Genomic DNA, 18,422 nt, shown 5'->3' on the forward strand with positions numbered 1-18,422 from the left:
CAAGTAAAGAAGGGATGATTTGCTATTGGGAGAAATCCAGGTGGGAACATTTACAGATTGAGTCAGTCCCATAGTCACAGTGCCATGTCCTTTGCTGAAGTTCCATGGCTGGTGAGAGTGGTGCGAACTCCCAGCCATTTTGCATGACAATTGAAATTGCCACATATGAGCAAGAGAGAGTTGGGATGAGTGGTTTAAAGTTAGTCCATTTTGTCTGAGAGAGATATCGATGGATACATCAATGTTTGGAGGACGGTACAACACATAGACAAACAAGAGATGGGAGTGGAGAGAAGTCACAGGCAGTGGTATTCCTTGGGGGTTGGGAGGTGTAAGATCAGTACACTGACAGTGAGAAGTTGAGTCTTTGATGTAAAATGCAACTCTGCCACTTGGGTGGGGTTCAGGCCTATCAAATTGGAGGGGACAATAGCAAAGGACAGACACTAAGGAGAGGGATGTCCTGGAGGAAAGGCCGGCCCTGGCTCCTTAGTGTCTCTCGCTGACTTAGACATCGACTCAAATTCAGACTTCAGAAATCTGGGATCGGATTCCGATTCTAAACGTTGTATTAACAAGCAAATACATTTCCTACATAATATGAAAACGCACACGCACACACACAAATTCTTTACGCTCCCAAATCTTTACTCATGAATTAACCGAGTTCACAATAATCCCACCACTTCCACCTTCATAAAATCATCATCAAACTCATTGTCACTGAAACAGGCCTTTGTTTTGCCTTCAAAAATATTTGCCATGTCGTGCATTTATTGCAAATCTCATACTCCATAACCAGCATCTGCGTGGGTCATAAGTAATACGCGATAAATACATCCCGACATTTTTCGTCATATCATTTCAGCTTCTCCTGAAGGATGTGCAACAACCGAACTTTAATTTCCTGGTTGGCATTTCCCACATGACCTTGATCCCATCAAAATAAATCGGGCTACGGTTATGCCATACATCTTTATTTTTCACATTTATTTGTTTATCTCCTGTATCCTTATCTTAGCTCTTTCACGAGCCTCGATTCAGTATACAAAAAAAAAAAAAAAAAATCCTGCTTCATTGACCATATTTATTCCCAGGTGTAAAACGTGTGGCGAGTACATCTATAAGGGCAAGAAATTCAACGCCAGGAAGGAAACTGTTTTAAATGAAACCTACCTTGGCCTTCCCATTTTCCGCTTCTACATCAAATGTACAAAGTGTGTTGCAGAGATCACATTCAAGGTGGAGTCAAAACTACTTTGCGAGTCACCTTTCTTCACAGCGTGTTTATTGCGTGTGAATACGATTTCTTTTAACACTAAAGGTTTTCTCCTGTGCATGTTTGCTTGCTCATAGACAGATCCAGAGAACACAGACTACGCCATCGAGCACGGCGCAACTCGCAATTTCCAGGCGGAAAAGCTTATCGAAGAGGAGCAAATGAAAATGCAGAAAGAAAAAGAGGAGGAGGAACTTAATAATCCCATGAAAGTAAGCAAAATAGCTGAAAGCTGCCTTATTGCGTCAGACTCTACCTTCTGTCATTGTGTCGGCAATAACTCACGTACTCTTTGTGAAAGACCTGTGGGACCTTTAACATCCATTAACTAATGTTAGGAGACAGGACACCCAGCTTATTGTCAATCCGAGGGACGCTGCACTTTGTGATGCAACACCCTGCCTGTCAAGCATGATTGTAACCTCCAGCCTCAAAGTGCTCGATGTTAGTTGAGCTGTTAATGCTACAATATTAACCTTCAAAATGTAGGTCATGGACATAATGCTACCGTCTCCATGATGTAATGTAAGTTTTTTGAAGAAGACCTAAAATTGTCTGGATGTATTGCAACTGTTCATGGAAGAAATAGTTGACTCAACTTTTTCAACTTTTTAAATGTCGAAATTTTTCATTTTCATCCCTCTATGAAAACTATTGGAAATAAATTTGTTGAAATCTTCATTTTTTACTGTGAAAATGATATACTGTACTGTATTTGAGAAAAGGATGTCACATAATGACCAGCTTATCTGGAGTAAGCATTCGATAGGGTTCCACGTGAAGTAGTGACCTGGGCATTGAGGAAGTTAGGAGTGGAGGAATGGTTGATCTGAGTATTGATGGCAATGTACAAAAGAGCGCGCACAGCTGTAAGGACGAAGGACAGGAACAGTGGTGAGTTTGAGGTGAAGGTGGGAGTGCATCAGGGGTCGGTACTAAGTCCACTACTATTTGTAGCTGTGATGGAGGTGCAGGCTCAGACCGTAAAGGAGGGTTTACCGTGGGAGTTCTTGTATGCAGATGATCTGGTGTTGATTGCAGAAAGTATGGATGGACTGAAGGAGAAGATGAACAAGTGGAAGGAATGTATGGAGACAAAAGATCTGAAGGTGAATATCAGAAAAACGAAGGTGATGGCAAGTGGTGAGGTGGAAAGAACTGGGAAGTGGCCGTGTGCTGTGTGCAGGAAGGGTGTCGGAGTGAATTCCATTCAATGTACAATGTGCGCTGAGTGGGTTCATCAAAAATGTAGTGGTTTGAGAGGGTCATTAACCAGTGTGGCAGCTACATTCAAGTGTAAGGTGTGCACAGAGGGAGCTGCAGATGGAGGAAATGTTGAGATGGATCTTGGAGATGGCATGAAGCTGGAAGGTGTGAAAACATTTTGTTAACTTGGAGACATGCTGAATGGAGAAGGTGGATCAGACTCGGCAACGGTTGCGAGAGTGAGATGTGCATGGAAGAAGTTTCGGGAACTGAGTGGCGTGCTGACGAGGAGGGGAGTGTCGTTGAAGCTGAAGGGAAAGGTGTATGCTGCAATGCTGCATGTGTGAGAAGTGTAATGATTTATGGGAGTGAGACATGGGTAATGAACGTAGAGCAGCAACGAAGGCTGGAAAGGTTGGAAATGTGAATGCTTCGGTGGATGTGTGGAGTATCGTTGAGAGAGAGGAAGACAAATGATGAATTGCGAAAGATGTTGGGAATAGAGCCTGTGATGGATGCTGTGAAGAGAAACAGGTTGAGATGGTTTGGTCATGTGTTGAGGAAGGATGAAAGTGACTGGTTGAGAAGAGTGATGGAAATGAATGTAGAAGGAAGTAGAGGACGGGGAAGACCGAGAAATACTTGGCTAAAGATGGTCGAAGAAGAAATGCGGGCAAGGGGGTTAACAAGGGGAGATGCAGAAAATAGGGCAAAATGGAGAAGATTGTCATGGGGACCGCCAGGCTAACCTCCGCTCTTGCAGGGAAAATGGCCTTAAAATGCCTGTTGTTGTTGTTGTATAATGACCAGCTTGGTTCTGCTCATAGAACAGCAAAGACGTGTAAATAAAAGTTTATTTTTTATGATCTAAGTAACTTCTGTTGTACGAATACAACTATCATGTAGTAAGGGAGGGTTTGGAATGGGAGGGTTGCAGTGATCAGATTCAAAACGATAGTACAGTACAACCAATTAAAATGTTCAGAAGCATACCTCTGATGTATTCTCATAATATTATTGAAACACATTTTGTACTTTTATTGTTACATCTACTTTTTATCTGAATTTTTAAAGATCTACAAACATGCAAAACCCCTCCACCTCATCCGTCCTCCAAAATGCACTGTGGCAGATCCATAGATAAGCTTGGTTGGTTGGGAGGCGTGTGGTGGGTGGGAATTCCTCCTTTTGACTTCCCATCTATTTATCTTTCTTTCCTTCTTCCTAGTACTCTCTGTGACCGCTGCTAGCACACGAAATTCGATTGAGTAAGTTGTCACAAGATGATGGAGTAAAACTGAAAACGATGGCCCGGACAGCATTTGCTCGAGTACCTCGATAGCATTGTGTGCATTGGGTACCGCCATGTTGTTAGGCGGTGTCGAGCACACTGTTCCGTTGCAGTGCTAGCTTGAGCACCTTGAATCAAGTGAGCCGCTTAGCGCGTGGTAAGCGAGCTGCTTGCTAACGGAACACACCTCAGATTTAGACAACAATCGATATCACAACAAATAGGAATGAATATGCAACCTCATATTACAACGAGATGGTATTCATAGAATACTTACCCTGCGCAGTCAACTTGGTGTGAGCCAACTCTTCTATTTTTGAACGTTTCTTCTTTTTTAAAATCCAATTTGGCTGCCAAACCACGTGAGCGATGACATCATAAATTAATATTCTCTAAATAATTGTTGCATAGATCATGTTCAATAAATTTCAAACTGATCAGACCAAAATTTCAAACTAAATTTCAAACGTTGTCCCTGTCGAATTATGACGTCATAATTATGGCACCAATGACGTCATCGTTAACAACACCTATTCCCCATATGGAGTTCTTTACAATGAGCCATGTTTCAATTTTTAAAATGCTGACATGGAACACACTTTACTTTACTGAAATGCAGACACAAATGTTATATTTTCATCAAAAGTCGTCGGAATTTCACCAAATCTGTTTTGGTCGTGTATTAATGTACCTCAGCGATTGACAAATCTGAAATCAGAATTTTATTTGAGGTCAAAATGACCCTGTGAGGTCACTCCGTACTTTGCCTGCTCCTCATGTGGTGTGATAATTAATTCCATGCCCACTCTAGAAGAATCTTCTTCACGCAATAGCAACTTATAGATTCCAGACCGTACATCCAATCATCTTGAAATTTTGCACACTTGTTACACTTCATTACCTCGACTACAATATAAAGCTTCACGTCGATCAATGAAGCGGTTCAAGAGTTATGCATTTTTAACTATTTGCGTTTAAGTATTTATATCTACCAAACTACGTCACCTATCGCAAATTCCAAAAGGTCGTTTTAGTAGACTGATATGCTGAACGCATCTGTGAAGTTTCCCCTTGATTGGATCAAAAATGAGGGAGGAGCTAGGTTTTAAAAGTTTATGCTTAAAAACGTCATAACGTCCTTTATGGAGACTGGAGAGCTAAGGTGTATGTGGAAATAAAGGAGAAGCTGAGATTTCGTGTGTAAACTCTTTGTCGGACCTTTTTCCTCCGATGAAAGGGAAACAAAATATCAGCTTCTCCTAACATTTGATGGCAGTTATCATACCTCAATTAACGTCCTGTTGATTTCATCCATTCTTATGCCTGTCCATCGATGCAGAATGGTGTGAGCCTTCATGATTAAGACTTCATAACATAATTAAGACAGTTGTTTTTAATACCATGTGCCATGGTTCATATAAAAATCCAGTGCCAAATTAACCCAAATAACTTTGTGTCTCGTGAAATGTCTTCCCTCCTATCTCTCACTCTTTCTCATCCTCCTCTTTGAGGCTGAAGCACATCTGCTGGGCCGAACAAACCCCACCCCACTGATATTGCTCCGTGGGCCCCGATCACCTGGTGGACACCTCCAGATCACCGTGGAATACCCTCTTCAAATAATGAGATAAAAAATAATGGGAGGTGGGGAAGAAGGGTTTCAAGATCTGTGCCACAATTTCCTTGTGCTCTGTATCCGTTATGAACTGACAGATGCATGCACATTCACAAAGTACATATGCAGATTTGACAGTATTTACAAAATCACAAATACAATGAAGCATTCATAGTTGAAACTGAAATGGTACGAAAGCTTGCATTGTGTATGGATGGATGGAAATCTAGTTGTCTGTGTGTATGTTTCTATGTACATTACACTTGGATCGATCTCCTTGCCAAAAATGTATTGCTGAGCACTAGTTTTGCAAACATTGCTGGTGTATAAAAGGCCTATTTAAACAAACAGAAATGTGTCCCCCTCTGTGTGGTCACAGGTGCTGGAGAATCGTACCAAGGATTCTAAGCTAGAGATGGAGATTATGGAGAATCTAGAGGAATTGAAAGAACTTAACCAAAGGCAGGCAAATGTAGACTTTGATAAGATGCTACGGAAGCATCTTGAAGTGCAAGAGGAAATGTGCCGGAGGAAAGAGGAAGAAGAAGAAAGGGAGATCAAGTAAGTTTTCGTACAAGCCATATATTTGTGGTTAAACCTTGCTTATTAAAAGGCTGGGCACCTTCAAATACCTTAATATTGCACGGTGTAATTTGCCTTTTCATTGTTACTCGCTTTCCCTTTTTGCATGACTTAATATCTCCAAGGGTAAAGTCGGTGAATACAAAACTAACCCCTCAATCTTCCACCTTAGAATTTTCCTGAAATCCATCGAAATATTACGTTGAACCATTTGTCGAGTTTAATTATCTCCTTTTTGAGAAAATATTTAAATTCTGAAGTGACACATTTCTCCAATCCTCATCATGCATGTGATTCAATATTTAGCACTATATGGATAGCTTCGAGCTATGCACATTCGCCTCTAGGCCGTCTAGCCTGGGTTTGAATCCCGACCCAGCTATAAACTGTCATCCCGGTGTTTCACAGGCAGGGTGATTCATCAATGTGTCTGACGTCTCTCGTATGGACGTTAAAAGGGCGAAGAAATAAGAGGTGGTGATGAATTAATTTTAACCTTTCAATAACTTGCTTTTGGCATTTCAATAGAGTTTGATAATTAAAAAATAGTTTGAAATTGAAATAGAGTTTGAGGGGTTTGAAACTTTACTCCATTGCAAGGAAATTGTAAACCTGAAACATATTCGGATTTATCAGTTTTCCCACTAATTTGTTTTCTATGATCTCATAGCACATCATCATTTATATAAATGAACAGGATTATAACTAATTCATTGATATATGTGGGAAAATTACAAGCCCAGACCAGGAATCGAGCCCAGGTCCTCTGGTGAACCGTATCGGTGCTCTGCCACCTGAGCTATCTGGGTGACCCTGACTGCGCATGCAATTTTCCCACATATATTTGCCACTCTCTTTCCATCACTGCTTCCGGGGCACTCGCTGCCAACCATAGGAGCTCCAACGGCCTGAACACGAGAGGTTTTCCTCCAATGGGGGGACAAATCCATGTCCTCTATTATAAATACCACTAGGGGCGTAGTGAACCCAATTAGATTAATGAACAGGATGAAATAATTAAATTGATATATGTGAGAAAATTACAAGCCCAGACCAGGAATCGAACCCAGGTCCTCTGGTGAACCGTATCAGTGCTGTGCCACCTGAGCTATCTGGGCGACCCTGACCAAGAGTGCAATTTTCCCACACATATATTTGCTACTCTCTTTCCGTCACTGCTTCCGGGGCACTCGCTGCCAGCCATAGCAGCACCAACGGCCTGAACACAAGAGGGTCTTCCTCCAATAGGGGGACAAATCCATGTCCTTTGTGGTGTTTGTAATAGTGGACATGGATGTCCCCCTCATTGTCCTCATGTCCCTTCCCCCCTTCCCCCCTCATTGGAGGAGCAGGTCGTTGGTGTTCCTATGGGTGGCATCGAGTGCCCTGAAAGCAGTGAAAGAAAGAGAGTAGCAAATACGAGTATATTGCTGTGGATATGAGGATTGTGTTTTTTTTATTGAGTTTTTTATTATTATTGCTTTATTCTGGACCCTCCTTACTCCAGTTATGTATAAAGGTCAAAGGGCGTGACATAATTAGGTCATAAACAATCACGTCAGCCAATCATAGATTTCCCCCTTGTTGATAGTTATATCTTTATTATGTGTATTAGGGTGAGGCCTTGTCTTCCATTAAGATGACACTCCATTGCACCAAGTGAAATAAGATAGATTCCCTTTCATTCCCCATTCCCACTCCCAAAACTTCCATTGCCAAGCCTCAATTGCCAATTACATCCCCTCCAAGCCTCAATTACCAACTGCACTGGGCAGTTTGCCAGGTTTGCTACAGCTGTGGGTTGCTCATTTCGCCCCAAAACCACCATTGAACATGTGCTCGGGGCGGGGAAGAAGGGCGTGCCCGCCCATCGTCATCAAGGGCGGAGCCAGAGGGCCGTGCCGACCAATCAGGGCCGAGGCGAGCTGACCGATGGGCGTGTCCTGAAGGCCGGCGGCTTGATCGCCTGAGGCGCTATAAAAGCGCGCGCGCAAGAAGCAAGGACATTGTTGAGTGGAGATGTTGAGTTGAGTGGTTGGACCAGACGAGTCAGACGAGTCCTGGAGAAAGCACGCGACGTCCACGCAGCAGCAGCAGCAGCCACAGCAGCAACAGCGGCAGCTTCAACAGCAGCAACAGCGGCGGCTTCAGCAGCAGCCACAGCAGCTTCAGACACAGCAGCTTGGGGCCTTGACGGCAGTTTTGAGCGGGGCCGCGAAGGAACGGCGGCTGCCAAACGCGCCGATCGTGCTGCAGTATCCGTGGACCTTCCTCTCCCTCCAGCCATCCACCTCCTGCCAGTCCTATCATCATTCCCCGCGTGAGTCTGTCCTTGTTTGTTCTGTCCCTGGGTTAATTAAGACTGTAGGTAAGCTAGCGTTGCCCTGTGTCTCTAATATCTTCTGTAAATTATTTTCTTGTCTTTCCTTCTTCCTTGGTTTCTTTCAATCCTGTACATAGTAATAAATTTAGTAGTATTGCCAACCTTTTTGTCTTCTTCTTCTTCTTCACATCCGTGTCGCCTTTGTCTTTTCCCTATTGAATATCTGTGGCGCGATCCGGCCAACGTTCGGGAATCGGGTTAGTCGGGGTAACTGTTCGGCCACGGTGCCATCCGCTCGGCAAATCAACATCCTTATCCGCGGTCCGTAACAATTGGTAGTCAGGAGTTGGGATTCGAACCTGGGACTAAATTTATTTAGCCCAAATTTTGGGGACACCAATTGTACTATTGGCCGTAACAATTGGTGTCAGAAGTGTTGGATTCGGACCTGAAGCGCTTAACGCGCTCAAATTACGAGTGGCCCAAAATTGTATTTTATAAAATTCTAAATTTGAAAGTCGCGCGATGGCTGGTCAAGGCGACTGGATGCCGGTGGGAGAGATAGACAGGGTGGAATCGACCCAGGACCTCGGGGAGATGTATGTGGAGGAAAGGGAGGAGGAGAACAATGGCAATGTGGTTGAGGGAGTATCAGGCGCACAAAATGGCGTCCTCGCGCACGAGGTTGTAGCAGCACCAAATTGCGCTGCGCACGTAGCCGCGGTGGCCGAGCCCACTGTACCGGCGGGCTTCGACATGCAAGCCCTCATGGCGCAAATCATGAACAGATTGGAGAAGCTAAATGATAAGATGGATGCTCAGGGTCAGCAATTGAGGGGCCAAATGAGGGACGAAGCAAGGGGTACTAGTGAGCAATTAAGAGACGGGTTAAACAATATGGGAAATAAATTTGAGAGGCTAGGAAGCAAAATGGAGCGAATCAGCAAAATCGGGGACAAAATGGGTGACCGCATGCAAACATGTGGGGAGACCATGGATCGCATGGTGGGCGAGAGGGTCCCAAGGGTGCACGAGGAGGTAACGCGGGTCGAGGAGCACTGGTTGAACGAAGTTGAGAAAAGCACGGGTAACTGGACCGGGGTAGAAATCGCGACCCGGGGTAAAGGGCAGCCGGCGACCGTTGAGGTAGAAGAGGGAATTTTAATAAAGCCAGCGGTCGTCGTGATGAATAAAGAAAAAGAAGTGCTGGGACTTAAAATTGAAGAGATGACGGAGGTAGCCCGGGAATTGCAGGGAGAAATGGAAAATGTGCAAAGTCCCTGCTCACATCACGATGCTGTGCTTAATAACACCAATGAAAGTTTGCAGGTGGTGTTGGAGCGAAGGAGGAGGATCCCCCAGGTGAGTCGTGCTGTGTATTGTGCGGGGAGATTTTGTAGAAGGATGTTTGACGACAAGAGAATTGTCGCGCGATTGGGATCAAGGAAGCACCCGGGCGTTGGTGGAGGGTCGCGTGTGGAAAAAAAGTGTGCGTCAAGGGGTGAGCGTGTTACAAAGCGCGAGTGTGATACCGAGTGCGAGCGAGAATGCACGTCGGGGTGTACGGAGTGTGACACAGGGAGTGAGAGCAATACGGAGTGTACGTGCGAGGGGGAGTGTGACACGGAGAGTAAGGTGGTGGTGGAACGTGTGCGAGGAAGCACACCTGAGTTGGTCGTGGCGCGAGTGCGAGGGAGCACATCGGAGCGCGGTAGTGGGTGGATGCAAGGGTGCACGCCCATGGTGAGTGGTACGGAGTACGTACCAAGGGAGAGTGCGCAAGACGGTGCGCGAGGTGTGTTAAGGGAGTGTGCGAACGGCGAGTGTGCGCGAGAGGTGTGGTGTGTAACAGGGAGTGCGTTGGTGGAATGGACGGAGTGTGTAGAATGTACGGACGGCGTTGGAACGCCGGGTTTTGTGAGTGTCAAAAGGGTCGCGTGTGCGTGTGGGCATGCGAGTAAAGCATCGACATTGGACGGTTAGCGTTTAGGGCGACGGATAGCCGATGCGAGCACACGGGGCGCGGTGTGCTTTGTTGGATGTCAGGCCCGGCGCGGATCGATGCTGCGTCGCTTCTCTTTGAAGCGTCGTTGCCGATTCGGGCTTGGCCCCGCCCTGCACGGTCGAGTCCGGGCCTTGTCGGGCGAGGCGGCCAGTCCGGTTCAAGGGCGAGTGAGAGGAAGCGGAACGGTGCCCCCTGGCGGGGACGGGGTTCCGACCGGGCGAGCCTCAGCCATCGGGCCCGGGACCGCAAGGTACCGAGCCGCGATGATGCGTGGAACCTCGGCCCGAGCATGCCTCCTCCCCAGAGTCGTGAATGCCGGACGCATCCAACTACAGGCGACCAAACCACCCGAATTCATTGCTCGGCTTTGCGAAGCCGAGTTTAATGAAGTCACGACGCACCGAGGCTCAGATAAAGCGGACTGTGATGATGATGATGATACTGATAGTGTTTTTGGATTCGAAATTTTGGGATAGCAAATTTTTAATTGGCTGGAATTTGGTGTGCAAAATTGGTAGTGAGAGATACCCGATGTGGGGGGATGGCAACTCTGCCATCTCTCACAGCGGGGGCAAAGGAGCACTAGGTTATGGGGTTGGCAGTGAAAACTAGCCCGGGAGGGTTAGGATATAATGTGTAGGGACCTAGAGATTGACAATAGGTAACGGTAAGGTTAGGTAGCTACATTGGACAGGTAGCTGGGGACATAGAGAGGGTAGTTTGGATGATAATGACGTGGTATGTGCTTAGTTTAAAGGGAAGACGGGGAGCACTAAGTTAGCAGGGCACCAGGTAGATTAGATGATGCCCTGTGTATGGTGAACAGGTGTGATTGCACAAGTGTGCAACTGAACAGGTGTATGGAGCAGTGTTTGAGTGAGTGATGGTGATGAGTATTGTGCTGACCAAATGGTCCAGGAAGGAAGGAGGGTGCAGGTGGCACCAGGTAAGATTGCACAGGTGTGCAACAACAGGTGTATGGAGAATGGTTGTGTGAAATACATGGAGTGTGGAATATATGGAATATTGGAATGGATGGTCATGGAGTGAGTATGGTGGAAACTATGGAGTGGAGTGGATGGTGCGGAGGTGTGAATGGGGGAAGAATGGACCCCCATCACGAATACCCGGGGAGGGTAGTGTAAGAGTTAGGTAGAGGGTACAGGTAAATTGTGGTTGGATATTGGCCTCTGTGGTGCGAGGTGAAAGAATGGTATTTGGATGGGTGCATTAGTGTTGTGGAAATGGCTGGGCGTGTAGCCTGTTAGTGTGTGTAGTTGGTTTGGGCACTCCACCACTGTGAGGATGTCGGCCAGGTGAGGCCGCAGGTGGGCTCTGGGAGCCGGTAGAGTTGTTGTGGATGGGGCCCGAGGATCCGGAGGACGGACCCGGGTAGCCCAGTGCCAGAGGGCACCAAGGTGTGACAGAGCCAGGAGGGGCCTTCCCCAATTAGATAGGTTAGGGTGAGGAGCTAGGTAAGCTCGGGTGGCAACTACAGTGGTGGAGGTGTGCAGGTGGGTAGACCTGCTGGGAGAGCTGCACGACCCAGCCTGGAAATTGTGCAAGGGCACAGGGAGTTGCATCGGGGGAGTGAGACCCCAAATGAAGGAAGCACCACAGTTTGGTCAATGGGAATTGGTTTTTAGAACCCATAGTGTAAGTTGGCCAATGGATTGGCAAGGAAAGACCCCGGGTAGTGTAAAGTGTGTTAAAGTCATTTAGAGGATAGTTAGGATTGAAGTCTCCTCGCACCATCTGCATCCACTCACCTGGGATAACGATGGTACTCCACACCATGCCATGGTTGTTTTTATTATTTTGATGCAAATGTTTTGGAATGTGAGATGCATCATGACGTGGGTGTGACATTGTGCTTTGTGTTCCAACTCTTCCTCCTTATGAGGATTGATGATGAATTGGGTGATGGCAAATTTTGGATAGAGGGATTGTGGGAACGAATTTGGTGTAGAAGAGATATGGGGAGACGTGACAGTAGTGACGAATTTGTAAATGTGTAGATTTTGTACATATGGGGTAAGGGCAAGGGTAGTGTCGGTGACAGGGGGGGGGGGGGGGGGTGACGTACGGTAGGGACGAGCTTTCTCACTTCGCTCTCCGTACGCACTTCACCTTGCATTGCCTTATTGATGTGTACCCTTGTGACCTTACCCCTCGCTCATCTGTCTTTTTTCCCCTTTTGTCTCCCACATGAGGACCTGTGCGCCACTGGGTGCCGAGGGGAGCGTGCGTGAGTCGGCCATTGTGCGCCCGAACCTCTCGCAACCACAGCTGTCTGCATCGATGCACCACATTATGGACCACATGTCTGTGGCTGAGCACCACTGATGGACCACATGTCTGTGGCTGAGCACCACTGATGGACCCCATGGGTTGGGGCATGGCCCCTCTGCTGGAACCGGCCCTGAAGGCCCGAAATCTTGCTGGCGGACCTTGGCCACAGGGCACCGATGCCCCACAGGTGAACCACACTAGTCGGCCCCCTGTGGGCCATAAATAAAATAAAAATGGACACGTTGGGTGCATTTTATTGTAATACAAATAGGCCGCCAGCAAAGGAAGATGACAACACCAGGAAGATAGCAATAGCCAGCAGAGGGAGCCGAAGAGCAAGACACCACCAAGGGTTTGTTGGTTTTATTTTTATTTTTGAACAATGATGACTGTGCACCGATTGGTGCTTGAGGGTGTGTTGGTGCGTTTTGGGTGCTTTCAGGGTGCATCGATGCAGAGCAGACTGTCTCTCCCCCCCAAAAGAACAATCACAGGTCCTGGGTTGCGTTTTGTAAATAAAGTAGAGCCATTGTAAATAATGCGCCCCCACCGTAAATGTATAGCTTGAAGACCATTCCGCAATTCGGTTAGCTGTGGGCGTGAGTCTGTTAGGCAGGGTGCAATGGAGCAGCGGGACATATTTATTTATGTTTTAAAACTGTCGCACTCAGGGTCAGGTTAAAAGTAGAGGGAACTACACCTACGTGTCACACTAAGTTAAAGTTATAGGCCCGGGACGTGCCTAAGAGGAGGAGGGTGCAGTGTTGTGGATATGAGGATTGTGTTTTTTTTATTGAGTTTTTTATTATTATTGCTTTATTCTGGACCCTCCTTACTCCAGTTATGTATAAAGGTCAAAGGGCGTCCCATAATTAGGTCATAAACAATCACGTCAGCCAATCATAGATTTTCCCCCTTGTTGATAGTTATATCTTTATTATGTGTATTAGGGTAAGGCCTTGTCTTCCATTAAGATGACACTCCATTGCACCAAGTGAAATAAGATAGATTCCCTTTCATTCCCCATTCCCACTCCCAAAACTTCCATTGCCAAGCCTCAATTGCCAATTACATCCCCTCCAAGCCTCAATTACCAACTGCACTGGGCAGTTTGCCAGGTTTGCTACAGCTGTGGGTTGCTGATTTCGCCCCAAAACCACCATTGAACATGTGCTCGGGGCGGGGTAGAAGGGCGTGCCCGCCCATCGTCATCAAGGGCGGAGCCAGAGGGCCGTGCCGACCAATCAGGGCAAGCAAGGATGTTGTTGAGTGGAGTTGTTGAGTTGAGTGGTTGGACCAGACGAGTCAGACGAGTCCTGGAGAAAGCACGCGACGTCCACACAGCAGCAGCCACAGCAGCAACAGTGGCAGCTTCAACAGCAGCAACAGCGGCGGCTTCAGCAGCAGCCACAGCAGCTTCAGACACAGCAGCTTGGGGCCTTGACGGCAGTTTTGAGCGGGGCCGCGAAGGAACGGCGGCTGCCAAACACGCCGATCGTGCTGCAGTATCCGTGGACCTTCCTCTCCCTCCAGCCATCCACCTCCTGCCAGTCCTATCATCATTCCCTGCGTGAGTCTGTCCTTGTTTGTTCTGTCCCTGGGTTAAGACTGTAGGTAAGCTAGCGTTGCCCTGTGTCTCTAATATCTTCTGTAAATTATTTTCTTGTCTTTCCTTCTTCCTTGGTTTCTTTCAATCCTGTACATAGTAATAAATTTAGTAGTATTGCCAACCTTTTTGTCTTCTTCTTCTTCTTCACATCCGTGTCGCCTTTGTCTTTTCCCTATTGAATATCTGTGGCGCGATCCGGCCAACGTTCGGGAATCGGGTTAGTCGGGGTAAATGTTCGGCCGCGGTGCCATCCGCTCGGCAAATCAACATCCTTATCCGCGGTCCGTAACAATATGTATGGGAAAATTGCATGCTTCGTCAGGGTCGCCCAGACATCATGATTGTTAACCAACTGTTTATTTTTCTTTAATTTCACTTTAATATAAAAGTGTTACATTTGGATTACTGGTCACATTTGATGGGATCAGTCATTGGTAGTGACGATAAATGCATGTAGACCGTATGCTCTCTTAATAGCATGTAAAGTGTTTTATTTTCAACACGATGCAACATTATGAAGATCGACACCCCAACCCGTTCTACCCTAAAACCAATAAAACAAAGCTTCTGTAATAGGAGCTACCAATATAAATAATCATTAACAAGAATAATTTGCAATATGTATTAGTCACCCAAATCTAAAAACAATAGTTGACAAAACAAGAATTTTCCTTCGTCCAGGCCTTGCATTTTGAACTGCGTCATGTTTTGACAATGCAGTTATTTTGAAATACGACACCCTTGTGTATGGACTACCTTGTCCCTTGCTTGAGGAACAAAATGATTACACAATTCTACACATGATAGCTCTCCCCCATTCCATACAAAACGGGTAGCAAATGCAACTTGAAAGATGCTGTGATGCAACTTCGATTACGATCCTGAATCATAACTGTTGATATGCAATGAATAAAAAGTACGATTCTGAGTTTTCTTTTTAATCTAGACAGGAAAGACATTGCATTGCTCTTATATGACTACGTGATCCAGGCTTGAAATTGCACAGTGATTTGAACCATGGATTTCCATCACTCTGTAAGAGTATACCATGGTACACCTTAGTTTGGTATGGGTGATTGTTTCTGACGTTTCAGTGCCTCATGTGCCCGTTTTTTGTCATTCCCAGAGAATTGTTCAGCAGTGCCAGGGTCAAGCGCATTCAGGAAGACAATTCAGACTCCGATGATGACTCGCCGGCCAATAAACGTTTTATTCTTTTCCGCAAGGCAACAGATGTTCTTACTGAGGTCAGATTGCCTTCCCACTTGTGTGACGGTGTGGGTGTTTTTAACGTAATTTTTGAAAGTGACTACCGTTGCTCTGCCCCCCTTAAATTATAATCTTAATCATTGTTTCCAGGATACTGAAAGACATGACCAGAAGAAACAGAAAACTGAGAATTGGGAACATCAAGTCAGCTCATCAGGGCTGCGCTCCAAGCTGAAGGATGTCATCGTCAAAAAGCCAGCCTCTAAAAAGAACGCAGGTATGCTTGAAGGCCTTTCTTGCATGGGTTCCTCAACTGATGAAAAGGTGGCTTCGAGCGTGAAGATCGAAGGACTTTGCTGCTCACAGGAGCTCACAACAGGAGCTGGAAATCCAAGTAGTTTGGCAGAGTGCACTAGCGTTTCACAGAGTACTATGGGCACACGCGGCACTGGCTTTGCACTCCTCGGAACTTATTCGGACAGTAGCAGTGGCGGAGAAAGCGAGACATGACTGGATGTACATTAGAAACCCTCTTCTGCTTTTCATTCATTGCTTGGATTATCTATCCTACCTTCTTGCCATTTTCATTTCAGGAAAGTTGGATTTTGCATAAAATTTTGTGTTTATGTTTCATTCTGCCTCCGTGTGTCATTCTTTATTTGTATTCTCTCTATCTTGCTCTATGTTAACCTAACAGTCGAGTTTGTCTGGATCGCAGTACCGTAATTATGAAGTGTAAAATATAACCAGTTAACAGGACCCGTTCCCTACATTATCATTGTCAAAAAAAAAAAAAAAAAAACCACCTTTAGAGGCCATTTTTCCCCGCAAGTGGGGGTTGGCCTTTTTCGGGAACCGTGGTAGTTGTTGTTTTTCGGTCCCCTTTTTGAAGCAATGTTTTACGGCCGGATGCCCTTCCTGACGCCAACCCTTTTTGCCGCCTTTAACGACAAGCAGGGAATTACCAGTGAACTGGTACTCAAACTGGTACATTTATCATTGTCAGCTGTATTTAAAATACCAGCAGAAATGATGTGCAATAAATTATTTTAAATGGACCAGTGTTTCACAGAGGTTGTTTGGGGACACGAGGGCACAAGTAATATTCCGTTGGAATGACATTTGGCTTTCTGTGGGTAACGTCTGTTTTCATGAAAACCCCAGTTGGATACTATAGTAGGCCTGCAAAAACTCTGTGCAAAGGACACCACTTCTCTGTTGATAGCAAATAACTATGTGAGGTCTTTCACCTTCACTCTTTCATTCCCCTTTTCTCCCACCTCTGGAACAAGCTCCCCCACTCCCTTCAATCCCACTCCTCCCTCCAGGTCTTTAAAACAGCTGTTCATCACCATCTCTCATCTTCCCCCATCCAAAACCTTGATCTTTTCTACCCCCGCTAATTCACCCAAGATCCACTTTTTTGAAATTCCAACTTCTTTCCTGGAAGTCCTAGCAGTATTCATATGTTTTATACCTCTCCCACCTCCCCCCAAGCCCTCCCCCTCCCACATTTCTCTCGATGTCCCTGCTCTCAAATGTTGTGTTTGTGTCCTTCCCCCTCTCTCCCCATCTTGTCTACCGCTCCCCTTATTTTGTGTTTTATGTGTCGGTTTGACTTTTTGTGTGATTAATGTTAGCTCTTTCACGAGCCTCCATCTTGTATACAAAAAAAGACAGAAAAAAGGTCATTGGATGCAAAACGTGTTAATTTGAAGTTGAAGGTATCATTCGTTTTTTTTTTTGCATACATAATCGAGGCTCGTGGAAGAGCTAACATTTATCACACAAACAAATCAAACAGACAAACAAAATATATAAAAAGAGGAGCGGTAGACAAGATAGGGAGAGAAGGGGAAGCACACAAACACAACATTTGAGAGCAGGGACATTGGGAATGTGTGGGAGGGAGAGGGCTTGGGGGGAGGTGGTGTGGGAAAAGTATAAACACAAGGACACCAAGGACTTCCAGGAAAGAAGTTGGCATTTCAAGAAAGTGGATTTGGGGTGAAATTAGCGGAGGTAGAAAAGATCAAGGTTTTGGATTGGGGAAGATAAGAGATGGTGGTGAACAGCTGTTTTAGGTCCAATTTGACTTTTGTTTTCCAATTGTGCATTGACTATTATAAAAAGTGCATGGAATTTGATCACTTGAGTTGCTAAAGCCATTGCACACACTAAAATGGAAAAATCGGATAAATGCCTGAAACATCACAAATTACATTATTATAAGCCACAAATATTGACTTTTTTCTAAACACCTTCAAAAAACAAATATTTTAAAATATGTATATCATATAATCAAAACGAATACATCGTCAAGAATTCTTCTTCCTCATGGTGCAATCATAATTGAAATCGTCCAAACAATAAAGATATTGTTAGGCCGCGCAACTCGGGTGTACTACGAGGGTTGTTAGTCTCCGTTCCCTCCCGAATCTACTGGACTTGAGGCTGCCGCGCATGAATAACTTCGTACTTCGGTAGGTTGCTGGCAACTGAGCACCAATTGGTCCATCGCGCAATATCAGGATCCTTACCGTCTGACACAGTTTACCTGCATCACGTGACTTTTCCAATCGGGGAACGTAGTACCTTCCTCCGCGGTGTACCAATCTTATCCTTGGATGGTAGTTTGGGCGGCCGAGCTACTGCTTGATACCTGCCGGGATAATTGATGCTAATGAGTGGATTCGCAGGGAACAACCTCCCACCTTCGTTAGATGCGAACAGCGCTGGATGGATAAAAGAAAGGACATTCACGAACAGTTGGAAAAGTAAACGTCAACAAATGATTTATTTACAGGTATCTGCAAGGTACAGGGATCATGCAGAATGTGGGGAAGGACTCGGGGGCTTTAATGATCGGGGGGGGGAGAGGGTGCACGCAAGGGGGACAATGGGAAGGGGAATTGAAATGTACAAGCAGTCACTGACATAAAGCAGACAGCGAAACTTAGAAATAGCAAAGAAAAACAGACGAGAAGCAGAAACTTAACTTAGCCGATGCC

General features: G+C 45.7%; 1 protein-coding gene across 1 annotated transcript in view; it reads left to right on the plus strand.

Moving 5' to 3' along the window:
* LOC137428883 (splicing factor YJU2) overlaps positions 1 to 16,469 on the plus strand; it is a 30,011-nt gene extending 13,542 nt beyond the window's left edge. Inside the window, exons 3-7 of the mRNA XM_068118737.2 lie at positions 1,098 to 1,242; positions 1,357 to 1,491; positions 5,771 to 5,952; positions 15,329 to 15,449; positions 15,562 to 16,469. Of these exons, the coding sequence (XP_067974838.2) occupies positions 1,098 to 1,242; positions 1,357 to 1,491; positions 5,771 to 5,952; positions 15,329 to 15,449; positions 15,562 to 15,921 (943 nt within the window). The 3' untranslated portion in view covers positions 15,922 to 16,469. The remainder of the gene's footprint in view (positions 1 to 1,097; positions 1,243 to 1,356; positions 1,492 to 5,770; positions 5,953 to 15,328; positions 15,450 to 15,561) is intronic.
* The last annotated feature ends 1,953 nt before the right edge of the window (positions 16,470 to 18,422 follow it).

This window comes from Myxine glutinosa, chromosome 1, assembly GCF_964187855.1.
Source record: "Myxine glutinosa chromosome 1, kmMyxGlut1.1, whole genome shotgun sequence".
NCBI classification, from domain to species: Eukaryota; Metazoa; Chordata; class Myxini; order Myxiniformes; family Myxinidae; genus Myxine; species Myxine glutinosa.